This window comes from Monodelphis domestica, chromosome 2, assembly GCF_027887165.1.
Source record: "Monodelphis domestica isolate mMonDom1 chromosome 2, mMonDom1.pri, whole genome shotgun sequence".
NCBI classification, from domain to species: Eukaryota; Metazoa; Chordata; class Mammalia; order Didelphimorphia; family Didelphidae; genus Monodelphis; species Monodelphis domestica.
The window spans coordinates 404,332,462-404,345,909 of record NC_077228.1 but is presented as its reverse complement, the minus strand read 5'-3'; the positions used below and the strand labels follow the sequence as shown (position 1 = coordinate 404,345,909).

At 35.3% G+C, this 13,448-nt stretch overlaps 1 protein-coding gene across 29 annotated transcripts in view; it reads left to right on the top strand.

Moving 5' to 3' along the window:
• EPB41L2 (erythrocyte membrane protein band 4.1 like 2) overlaps positions 1-13,448 on the top strand; it is a 273,323-nt gene that overhangs the window by 123,164 nt on the left and 136,711 nt on the right. For all 29 annotated transcript variants that reach the window (XM_056818770.1, XM_007484557.3, XM_056818777.1 and 26 more), the window contains one exon: positions 1,582-1,797. In XM_056818770.1, coding sequence (XP_056674748.1) covers positions 1,582-1,797 — 216 coding nt within the window. The remainder of the gene's footprint in view (positions 1-1,581; positions 1,798-13,448) is intronic.

Sequence of the window (13,448 nt, the reverse complement as noted above, 5' to 3'; positions counted from 1 at the left end):
ACTACTGTCTTTGTGCAGTTTCATCTATGGTGTACCCTCATGTGGCTTTGGAGTCCAAAGACTGAGGCGCAAAGTTTGTGGCACATAGGGCATGGCTGGTGAAAGGGGGTTAAGTGAGTTTTCCCAGGGTCACTCAGCTAGGAAGTATCTGAGGCCAAATTTAAACCCAGGCCTTCCCACCTATGAACCTGGCTTTCAGTCCACTAAGCTACCAAGCTGCTCCTATCTCTGTAAGTTTAAAGTTAAGGGATAACTGTGATCAATTTGAGCCTGTTTCCCCTTCATTTAGCTTAGATGTTCATTTGAATGAAAGGAAAATGGCAGTATGGACAGAGGAAGGGGGACACTCATTGGCTCTGGTTCTTTCCTTTGTCACAACTTTTCTCACTTTGGACAGTTCATTTAAACTTTCTGGGCTTTAGTTCATTCATCTATCTGTAAGGGGAATGTTTGAATAGATGGCCTTTGAAGCTCCTTCTGGTGCTAGATATATAATTCTTTGAAAGAAAAATAAACCCAGAATTTCCTATTCATTTTTTGTCAATTTTTTGACAGTGCTACTCATTGATTTTGGCTGTGTAAATCAAATGTCTTTCTTGTGGTTTAAATTATTAATTTTTAATATGGTTTGAATTGTTGTGCCTTTAGAACTTTGATTTTTAATGCCAAAATTGTCAGTAGAGTTAGCTGACAGCAAACTAAAAATATTTTTGGAACAATTTTCTTTTATTTCATTGTCTCTTTCCCAGAGGAATGTTGGAATCTGCATTTAGGATAGGAATAATGGAGATTTTAAAATAACATTTACAGTTGTAGCAATTACTTATGATTGGCTTAGAATTTAGAATTCTTTTTGAATATTTTCTTTTTTTCTAATTACATGTGAAAACAATTTTTAATATATATTTTTTAAATTTTGAGTTCCAAATTCTCTCGCTCTCTATTCTCTCCCTTCCTTGAAAAGACGAGCAATATGATATAGATTATATATGTTCAATCATGCAAAGCATATTTCCATATTAGCCATGTTGTGAAAGAAAACAGACAAAAAATAGTTTAAAAAAGCATACTTCATTTTGCATTCAGACTCCACCAGTTCTTTGGTGGTGGATAGCATTTTTTCATCATAAGACCCTTCAGAATTGCCTTAGGTCATTGCATTACTGAGAATAGCCAAGTCATTCACAGTTGTACAATGTTGCTATTATTGTGTATAATGTTCTCTTGGTTCTGCTCACTTTGGTCTTTTAGCAGTTCATATAAATCTTCCCAGCTTTTTCTGAAACTATCTTATAGAGCAGTGGTTCTTAACCTTGTTTGTGTCATGGACCTCTTTGGCAGTCTGATGAAGCTCACAGACTTTCCCAGGATAAAGTTTTTAAATGTCATAAAATAAAATGCGTAGGATTTCCAAAGAAACCAATGATATTAAAATATAGTTATCCAAGTATTAAAAAAAAAGTTCATGCATCCCAGATGAAGAACCTCTGGTGTAGAGATAATTTAAATTCTTTAGAAGTGTTTAGGAAGATTTTAACCTTTGTTGTATTATGATGATTTATTACATTGATTTCTCAACAGCCTGCTAAAGAAGATAGTAAAGAGATAGAAGTGGCAAAGGTAGAAGGAATCCAGGAAGAAAAACAGGAAGGAGAAGCAGCAAAAAGGGAGACTAAGGAAGTTCAGACTACTGAGCTCAAAGCAGAGAAGACAGCCCAGAAGGCTTCCAAGAAGATAAAAACTGTGCCGTGTAAAGTGATCCTTCTGGATGGCACGGAGTACAGCTGTGACCTAGAGGTAAGAAGTGAGTTTGACATAAAGAAACCCTTAGGTTTGCTATGAAAGCCATTGTATAGTATTCCTCTTTTTGTTGGATGGTACAGCAAATACAGTTTTGGTTGGTTGCTTCTTTTTCCCCTCTCTTGCCCTCCCTCCCTCCCTCCCTCCCTCCCTTCCTTCCTTCCTCCCTCCCTCCCTCCCTCCTTCCCTCCCTCCCTCCCTCCCTCCCTTCCTCCCTCCCTCCCTTCCTTCCTCCCTCCCTCCCTCCCTCCCTCCCTCCCTCCCTCCCTCCCTCCCTCCCTCCCTCCCTTCCTTCCTTCCTTCCTTCCTTCCTTCCTTCCTTCCTTCCTTCCTTCCTTCCTTCCTTCCTTCCTTCCTTCCTTCCTTCCTTCCTTCCTTCCTTCCTTCCTTCCTTCCTTCCTTCCTTCCTTCCTTCCTTCCTTCCTTCCTTCCTTCCTTCCTTCCTTCCTTCCTTCCTTCCTTCCTTCCTTCCTTCCTTCCTTCCCCCCCCTTACCTTCCCCCCCCTCCTTACCTCCCCCCCCCCATCCTTTCCACTCTCCCTCCCTCCCTTTCTCTCTCTGTCTCTCCCCTCCTGCCACCCTCCTCTCCCCCTTCTGTGAGCTGGTTTGGTAAAAAGTCACATTCACAGAGCCAGAGCGATTGATAAATTAGCATTTTCACAATAAACAATTAATCTTCTGAGTCTTTAGAGCATACCTATATGGTATTCCCTAAAAGAGGATATTTTGGAGCTAGGTAGACTTTTAAAATTAATTCAGTTTGAAGGTAGTATTTAAAATCCAAAGCCAGCAAGTACTAGCCTAGAATGATGCAACATTCATTTTATATTGTTCAGCTAATGAAACACCCATGCTTGCAGAGCATAGAATGCATAGATTTGTGATTAGTTCCAACTGAACTTAATTGTGGGGTTTATTTTATTTTATTTATTTTTAAAAACCTTATCAGTCATCTCAGATTCAATACTTTGTATTAGTTCCTAAGTAGAAGAGTGGCAAGGGCTAGACAATGAATGGTGTAAGTAATTTGCCTAGGGTCATACAACTAGTAAGTATTTGAAGCCATATTTGAACCTAAGTATTTGATGATTTTTTTTAAGCTAACATCTTTTATTTAGCATGAAAATTTTATTGCTTTTCACAGATGAAATATTTAACTTATCTAACCTGTAGTATAAGTATATTGATAATATGAATTTTTTTTTTGCTTTAGATGATTTTACTTAGGTTTTCTAATCTGTTTAAATGTTACCATTTTTGTTTCTCTAGCAGTAATTTAATTGTCTTTTTAGTTGATGAAAGTTTTCATGCAGAAAGATTTTTGTGTATCCTTAGCTATTTTGTATTTTAGCGTTTAATCTGCCTGAATTATATTTATTTATATTATATTTATAACGAAGAAAGTAGTTTGGAAATAGTGTATCTTGTTCAAATGTTAATAACATTTTAGCTTTACGATTGCAGTAGTAAATTTGTAAAATGGGAATTTTATCTCTCCATCTTTTCTCTCTCTATCTTTTGGGTTGTTGTGAGAATGAAATGATAAAAATATTTGTAAAGCATGTTACAGATATTAAAACATCAATAATAAGTTTGGGCACTGTTCTTGGTTTAAAATTTTTTTTTAATTTAAAGTTTTAATTATTTTTCCATGTTTGGCACGGTTCTTATTGAAACAGACTATAAGTTTCAGAACTTTGCAAGAATTGCAGAGAAGAGTTGTCATTGGTTGTTTACTTTAAAAAGATGCGTTTATAATGTTGAGCACTTTTATATAGTACTAGAGGAAATTCTTCTAGTCTACTTATTGTTAGGTATAGTTAAAACCAGGACTTCGTTCATGGTAGAAAAAGAATTTTAAAAGGCTAACTTTTCCCCTATCCTGCCCTTCAATTTTAATGTATTTTTTCCATTTTTAAACTTTCCCTTCAAAATGGTGCTATTTTTTCTCTTTGCCATCTAAAAATATATGTAATGAACTTCTCTAATAGCAACAATGCAATTATCCAGGACAATTCTGAGGGACTTATGAGAAAGAATGCTATACACAGAGAAAGAACTGTGGGAGTAGAAACACAGAAGAAAAACAACTGCTTAATCACATGAGTTGATGGGGATATGACTGGAGACATAGACTCTAAACAATCACCCTGGTAGAATTATTAATAATATGGAAATAGGTCTTGATCAATGACACATGTAAAACCCAGTGGAATTGCTTGTTGGCTACAGGAGATTGGTGGGAGGAGGGGAGAGAAATAACAGGAATCATGTAACCATGGAAAAAATCCCCTAAACTAATTAATTAAATAAGAAAACTTAATATTAAATATATATATGCATATATATATGCATATATATATATATATATATATATATATATATATATATAGTGCTTCATTAACCTAAAGGCTTTATGCCACAACCAAGGATGTTATGTTAAAATGTCATCCTTTGGCAGTGACCTTTGACATCTTTTATATTGAAAGGTGAATACATTCATCTGTTGGGGAGCAATAGACCAGGAAGAGTCAGAAATGGGAGCTGGGTTAAATAGACATGAAGGGGGTGGGGCATTCACAGGATACAGACCACAAATAGGAAAGCCAGTTGTTGATCCAGAAAAATTAGAATACACACACACACACACACACACAAATATATAGACTCCATAGGGTCAAGACCTGAGACTAAGGGTATAAGATCAAACCAGAAATCTGATGTGGGATCTGATTTAGCAAGCCTGGGTTATTGGTAGTCATAGAGCCAAACCTTTTTGTGTGTGTGTACACAGTCTGTTTCCTATCTCTATCTCTATCTCTATTTCTATCTCTATCTCTATCTCTATCTCTATCTCTATCTCTATCTCTATCTCTATCTCTATCTCTATCTCTATCTCTATCTCTATCTCTATCATTAATATTCATACATATCATTAATTATATATGTATTCCTATATATATACATATATACATGTATATATATGAAGTCTTTATTAATTATATACATAATACACATAAGACCATATGATGATTTTCAGGCTTCCAAGACTTAAAGGGGAGAAGGTCCCCAATGGGGAGTGCTGTCCCTATTCATAAATACACCAAGATATTTCTCCTTTTCCTTGATTTATTTATAAGCATATTTTTGCTGTTGTAGTTATTAACTTCTCAGTTTGAATTGACAGTTAAACATATGTAATTACTAGAGTGAATTACAAAGGATAAAAAGAAGAAAGTTCTAAAATACTTTCTTAATATTATGCATGGATTGATCGGCCTAGCAGGGAACAAGGTCTGGTACAGAAGAAAATGTCATTGAGTTTGACATTACCTTCATATAAAAGAGAAAGTATCATTTGTTTGCTGGTAATTGCCTGGTACAATTGCTTTGATAGTAGGGTTTAGTTTCAATATATTATAATGTTTGTTGTTAAATTTGAAGGTTATAAGTTATATTAACTATAAAATCTTTTTATCTCTCTTGTCTAATGTAAAAAAATCTATGAACTTAACCATCATCAATGACCACAAACATTTCCTAATTTATTTGTGATGTTGGTATTTTAGTGAGGTCCTTAAATATTATTTGTTTACTGTGCATCAGGCTTATCATTTTTTTTTTCCATTTCACAAGAGAACAGATGTTAGGTTGGCCTAGCCTTCTAAAGATTTTCCTTTTTAAGGACTGAACTTTGGCAGTTTTTATGATAGGCTGATGGATGCCTGTTAATATTTTTATAGATTTAAATAGGTGTTCTAGGTTGGCACTGAGCCGACTAGTCTCACATACCCCATTAGATGCTGGAACAGGATGAAACATTCATAAAAGATCTGATGGTTAATACAAGCATATTTAGTTATTAGCATGAGAGAATGCTGTTGATTCTGTGATTCTCACAGTGGTCTCTATATCAGTCATTGAGTTGTGGCTGAGGCTCCTAGTGGCTTTTTTTTTTTTTGGTATTTCGATAACCAGAAAGCCAGCTTTTTAAGGAAAAAAAAAATAACCTAACATGTATGAGGCAAGACCTTAAAATATTGCTGCCACTCCAGCAGGAAACCAAGATTCAGAATTATTGGAGCTCTATATTTTGTGAAACTCTTGCTGATGAATTTGAGCCTTAGGGAAGCTAAATAAAATGAGGAAAAAATTATATATTACTTGATGATTTTTGTAATGATCAATTTTTATCTATTCACTGTCATTAATGACTTCAGCTATCCCTAGTAATACTGTTTTGCAGAAAATCGTGGTTTCCTTCTTTGCTTTCTGGATATTTAATTTTACTTTTTACTATTATCCTATTTATATAAAATATTTATTAAGAGAGAGAGAGAGAGGGGGGGGGAGGGATGGAGGGAGAGACAGAGAGAGGGAGAGAGACACACACAGAGAGAAGGGGTGACTTACACAATGGCCTGGGTAGGTGATTCAATGAAAGGTGAAAAATGACTTGATCTCAAACTGGTTCCATGGCTTTGTGAGTTTGGACTCATTTACCTCCCCACCACTAATCAGAATAGCCCAGGCCCAAGTTAAGATCACCAAAAACTGAGTAGGTTATTTCCTCCAGAGCATGGTCTCTAGAGGTCCAAATGGTTTGGAGATTACAACAGCCTGGAGAAGATTACAAGAAAATTCTGGCTAATAAGTCAAAATGCATTTATTTAAGTGCCTACTTGTATATATGTGCTTGGTATGAAGTACTGTGCTGGGTTGTTACTGTGATGAAATATGAAGTTGGATATGGATAAGAATATTGAATCTTTGTGGTATTTAAGTAGAATACATACATGTTTATTATGTATATGAAAAAATAAGCAATACAAAGCATTATACAACATTGTTAGGCAGAATTAAGTACCATAAAATTTAGCACAGAATTAAGTGCCATCAAAATAGCATAGACCAGAGATCTCAAACCTAGTCATCTTGTAGTTTTTGGCTTTTTGCCCCTTTTACCCAGATGAATATGTAATCAAATTAACAAGCCTTTGTGAAGGGGAACAAAGGCATAGGTATTGCTGTAGGGGAAATACTATAAAGGGAAAGCAAATATGTGATCTGTTTTAGATCATTCATACAGAGGACTAGTGGGACTAGTAGGAATGAGGTCATTGTTGGCTGCAGTTTATTGGGTAAGACTTTATGGAAGAGTTAGCACTTTGAAAGATTAGTAATTAGAGCTTGGTAAAGGGCATTCCTGTCAGAGGAAAAGCATGAACAAAAGCTAGATATTAACTTAATTTTCTTGGGAAGGCCTGCAAAGAGCTCTCTGCAGCATCGGTATAGGGTACCAGCCTTAGAGGCAGTGGAATAAAGTAGAACCATGTTTCAGGGGAGAGCCAGTGACATGGTAATTTAATTTTAAAATTGATCTGATAGGAAGAGAGCATCATTTTAATTTGTGCAGGTGTGGGAGTAAAATAGGAAATTTCAGACACAATTACTATAAACCCAGAAAAGCAAGAAGATTTGAACAAATAATTTTCTAGAGTAGATAGGTATGTTATAGAAAGGAGTTAAAGACAAACTCATTACATAAAGATATACAAATCATTTGCAATTCATGAATGTATTTTGGAGTATACTGAAAAAGAAAAATTTCTTACTACTGCCTTATACAACTCAGAACCCTGTCATGTAAATGCCTGATTAATATAATACTAATTTTTTTTTACTTAAGATATATAATTTTCTGAGATAGCGTTACTTGGGGTATCTGAACACCTTTTATGTCTTCTAGATCTTTCCATGTTCCCTAGTCCTCAATTTCCTCCTTAGAGTGGCCCCTGTTTTCCTAGTTCTCCCCTTATGTGGGTCGTCCTGTTTATTTTATACATGTTAGTTACCTTGCTTATAGTCCATGCTTATAGATATGACTTCAGACTGACATTAGGGGTATCATGTCTACATCTCAGTCTTTTGCCATCATGACTCTTTCTGATGAAAAGCTTACAAATAAGAGTGCAAAATTTATACATGTAGGATTCTAGATAGGACACAACACCAGAGTGAGCATACCTTAGGTAGAGAATAGTGAGAAGTTCATTCTGGGGCTATTTTCTAAAAACTGTTGATAATAGTAAGTGAAAATGATCAGAACCTCTTATACATGGTTCTCTACCAATAAAAAAAAAATCCAGGATCACCTAAAAAAAAGTATAAAATTCTCAAATTAACAGAGATTACCAAATGGAGATCTCAGTGACCCAGTGAATGAACTATAAAAGAACTGCCAAAGAAAGCTTTCTTGATCAGAATTATCAATTTTGAAGAAAAATTAATAACTAATCAACTACACATACTATTCTCAAAAATTGAGAAAGAAAGCATCTTACCATATGATTTCTATGAGCCAAATATATTCCTAATAGCTAAACCAAGGAAGCATACGGCAAAGAAAGAGAACTAAAACCCAATATTAATGAATATAGTCAAAATTTTAAAGTAAAATCCTTCCCTCCCCTCCCAAACCGCTCCAGAATTATAATAATTTAACAACAACAACAAAATCACTATAATCAAGTTGGATTTATACCAGAGATGCAAGATTAGCTGAACATGAAGGAAAAAAATGAGCATAAATCAGCATAAGTAATTGCCTTAAAGATAAAAATGTCCCAAACCACACCATTTCATTTATAGATGCAGAAAAAGCTTTTGTCACTGTATAAAAACTTTATATAGTCAAACGCTAAAATTTAGTATGATGGGGAGGTTCTTTTTTATTTTTATTCATTTATTTATTGGTTACAATAATCATTTATTTCCCTCCCTCCGTTCCACCCACCCTTTCCAAAGCAGATGCGCAATTTCATTGGGTATTACTGTGTTCCAGAACCTATTTCCATGTTGTTGTTTGCACTAGGATATTTCTTGCGAGTCTACATCCCCAACCATATCCCATCGAACCATGTATTCAAGCAGTTGTTTTTCTTCAGTGTTTTTACCCCCACAGTGTTTCCTCTGGATGTGGATAGTGGTTTTCTCATAGATTCCTCCAAGTTGTTCAGGGTCATTGCATTGCCACAAATGGAGAAGTCCGTTACATTCGATTGTACCACAGTGTATCATCAGTCTTTGTGTACAATGTTTTCCTGGTTCTGCTCCCTTCACTCTGCATCACTTCCTGGAGGTTGTTCCATTCCAGTCCCCATGGAATTCCTCCACTTTATTATTCCTTTGAGCAAAATAGTATTCCATCACCAACATATACCACAATTTGTTCAGCCATTCCCCAATTGAAGGACATCCCCTCATTTTCCAATTTTTGGCCACCACAAAGAGCGCAGCTATGAATATTTTTGTACATGTCTTTTTCTTTATTATCTCTTTCGGGTACAAACCCAGCAGTGCTATGGCTGGATCAAAGGGCAAAGAGTCTTTTAGTGCTCTTTGGGCATAGTTCCAAATTGCCTTCCAGAATGGTTGGATCAATTCACAACTCCACCAGCAATGAATTAATGTCTCAATTTTGTCACATCCCCTCCAGCGTTCATTACTTTCCTTTGCTGTCATGTTAGCCAATCTGCTAGGTGTGAGGTGATACCTCAGAGTTGTTTTGATTTGCATTTCTCTGATTGTAAGAGATTTAGAACACTTTTTCATGTGCTTATTAATAGTTTTGATTTCTTTGACTGAAAATTGCGTATTCTTGCCCATTTATCAATTGGTGAATGGCTTGATTTTTTTGTACAACTGGTTTAGCTCTTTATAAATTTGAGTAATTAGGCCTTCATCAGAGGTTTTTATTATGAAGATTGTTTCCCAATTTGTTGCTTCCCTTCTAATTTTGGATGCATTAGTTTTGTTTGTACAAAAAATTTTTAATTTGATATAAAAAAATTATTGATTTTACATTTTGTAATTTTTTCTAGCTCTTGCTTGGTTTTAAAGTCTTTCCTTTTCCAAAGATCTGACAAGTATAGTTTTCTGTGTTTGCCTAATTTGCTTATATTTTCCTTCTTTATATTCAAATCATTCATCCATTCTGAGTTTATTTTGGTGTAGGGTGTGAGGTGTTGATCCAAACTTAATCTCTCCCACATGTCTTCCAGTTTTCCCAGAAGTTTTTATCAAATAGTGGGTTTTGGTCCCCCAAACTGGGATCTTTTGGCTGATCATAGACTGTCTTGCTTAGGTCACTTACCCCCCAAGTTTATTCCATTGATCCTCTTTTCTGTCTCTTAGCCAGTACCAAATTGTTTTGATAACCACTGCTTTATAGTATAGTTTGAGAGATGTGGGACTGTAAGTCCTCCTTGCTTTGCATTTTTTTTTCATGATTTCCCTGGATATTCTTGATCTTTTGTTCATCTAAATGAACTTTGTTATGGTTTTTTTCTAATTCAGTAAAAAATTTTTTTGGTAGTTCAATGGGCATGGCACTAAATAAATAAATTAATTTGGGTAGGATTGTCATTTTTTTTATGTTAGCTCGTTCTACCCATGAGCAATCAATGTTTTTCCAATTGTTTAGATCTAGTTTTAAATGTGTGGAGAGTGTTTTGTAGTTGTGTTCATATAGTTCCTGTGTTTGTCTCGACAAATTCCCAAGTATTTTATATTGTCCAGAGGGATTTGAAATGGAATTTCTCTTTCTAATTCTTGCTGCTGAAATGGGTTGGAGATATATAGAAATTATTATTATTGTAGTCTCTTGGTAACCGAGGATGATTATTGTTTTTGTGCATTTTTGTGCACAAAGACACTTGTGCATGAAGATTTAAGTGGAAAAGTTGATGCACAGAGACAGTCCCACTCTCTCGGCATTGGAAGCCTGGGTCCATTGGCACGAAAAGTCATTACACCTGGAGACTTCCTCAGCTGCATTGGATGGCCGTGTTGTCTTTTGTGCTCCAACACGCCCTAAGCACTCCACAGTGCCTTGATGTATCGCCATCTCAGCCGTTGAACCTTCTTGTTGGTTTCTTCCGCCTGTTCCGCCAAAACAGTCTTCACATGCTGGTGAGCAAAGCGCTAGTTCACCAGGGGTCGACAATGACCCGATGGCTACCCTCACAAGGTTTAGCTGGCCTGTCGAAGCCGTTGCCCAATATATAGCCGATATATAGAAATGCTGATGGCTTATGCAGGTTTATTTTGTATCATGCAACTTTGCTAAAGTTGTTGATTATTTCGACTAGCTTTTTGGTTGATTCTCTAGGATTCTTTAAGTATACCATCATATCATCCACAAAGAGTGATAGCTTGGTCTCCTCATTGCTAATTTTAATACCTTCAATTTCTTTTTCTTCTCTAATTGCTACAGCTAGTGTTTCTAGTACAATGTTAAATAATAGAGGTGATAATGGGCATCCTTGTTTCACTCCTGATCTTATTGGGAAGGCTTCTAGTTTATCCCCATTGCAGATGATATTAGCTGATGGTTTCAGATACATACTGTTTATTATTTTTAGGAAAGGCCCTTTTATTCCTATACTTTCTAATGTTTTCAATAGGAATGGGTATTGTATTTTATCAAAGAATTTTTCTGCATCTATTGAGTTAATCATGTTATTTTTGTTGGTTTGCTTGTTAATATGGTCAATTATGTGGATGGTTTTCTAAATATTGAACCATCCTTGCATTCCTGGTATGAATACTACCTGATCATAGTGAATAACCCTTGTGATGACTTGCTGGAGTTGGAGTCTTGTTGCTAGTATCCTATTTAAGATTTTTGCATCTATATTCATTAGGGAGATTGGTCTGTAGTTTTCTTTCTCTGTTTTTGACCTGCCTGGTTTGGGGATCATTACCATATTTGTATCATAAAAGGAATTTGGTAGAACTCCTTCATTGAGTCTTCTGTCAAATAGTTTGTATAATATTGGTAGTAGTTGTTCTTTGAATGTTTGATAGAATTCATTTGTGAATCCATCTGGACTTGGGGATTTTTTCTTAGGGAGTTCTTTGATGGCTTGTTCACTTTCTTTTTCTGATATGGGGTTGTTTAGGTAGTCTATTTCTTCCTCTGTTAGTCTAGGCAATTTATATTTTTGTAAGTATTCATCCATAACACCTAGATTGCCATATTTGTTGCTATATAATTGGGCATAATAGTTTTTAATGATTGCCTTAATTTCCTCTTCATTAGAGGTGAGGTCTCCCTTTTCATCTTGGATACTGTCTATTTGGTTTTCTTCCTTACTTTTTAAAATTAGACTGACCAGTAATTTGTCTATTTTATTTGTTTTTTGAAAGTACCAGCTTCTAGTCTTATTTATTAAATCAATAGTTCTTTGACTTTCAATTTTATTAATTTCTCCTTTGATTTTTAGGATCTCTAATTTAGTCTTCATATGAGGATTTTTAATTTGTTTACTTTCTAGTTTTTTCATTTGTATGCTCAATTCATTGACCACTGGCCTTCTTAATTTGTTAATATATGAACTCATGGATATAAATTTCCCCGAGTACTTCTTTGGCTGCATCCCATAGGTTTTGAAAGGATGTCTCATCATTGTCATTTTCTTCAATGAAATTATAAATTGTTTCTATGATTTGTTCTTTGACTAACCAGTTTTGGAGAATCGTATTGTTCAATTTCCAATTAAGTTTTGATTTACCTGTGCTTGCATCCTCACTAATTATTATTTTCATTGCATTGTGATTTGATAAGTTTGCATTTATTATTTCTGCTCTATTGCACTTTTTGCAATGTTTTTATGTCCTCATACATGGTCAGTTTTTGTGAATGTACCATGTGGTGCTGAAAAGAAGGTGTATTCCTTTTTGTCCCTATTTATTTTTCTCCACATATCTACTAACTCTAATTTTTCTAAGATTTCATTCACTTCTCTTACCTCTTTCTTATTTATTTTTTAGTTTGATTTATCTAGTTCGGATAAAGGAAGGTTCAGGTCTCCCACTAGTATAGTTTTTCTATCTATTTCATCCTTGAGTTCCTCTAGTTTCTCCTTTAGAAATATGGATGCTATGCCATTTGGTTCATACATGTTGAGTACAGATATTTCATCATTGTCTATACTTCCTTTTATCAGGATGTAATTACCTTTCCTATCTCTTTTAACTAGATTTATTTTTACTTTGCCTTTCTCAGATATCATGATTGCGACTCCTGCCTTCTTTTTATCAATTGATGCCCAATAGATTTGGCTCCATCCTCTTACTTTCACCCTATGCGTATCTACCTTCCTCATGTGTGTTTCTTTTAGACAGCTTATGGTAGGGTTTTGGATTCTAATCCACTCTGCTATTCACTTGCGTTTTATGGGTGAGTTCATTACAGTCACATTCAGACTTATGATTAACAGCTGTGTATGACCTAGCATTTTGATTTCTACTCCTAGTTCTGCCTTTTCTTCTTTCACTATTTCCTTCTACACCAATGTTTGTTTTCAATCAGTCCCCCTAGTTCCCACCCTTATTTTACTTCCCTTTCTACCTCCTCCCTTCTTATTTTCCCCTATTTTCCTTGCAGTCTTTTTAAAACTACCCTCCACCCTCTCCCTGCCTTATACTGCTTCCCTCCACACCAGTCCATTTGTTACCTTTCTACTCCCCTATTTTCTGCCCCAATGGATTGGATTGTTCTTCCCTCTTTGGGTCAATTTCAGTGCACGTTAGAGTTGAGTGTTTCCTATCTCCAACCTCTTTACCCTTTTAGTGTATTGATG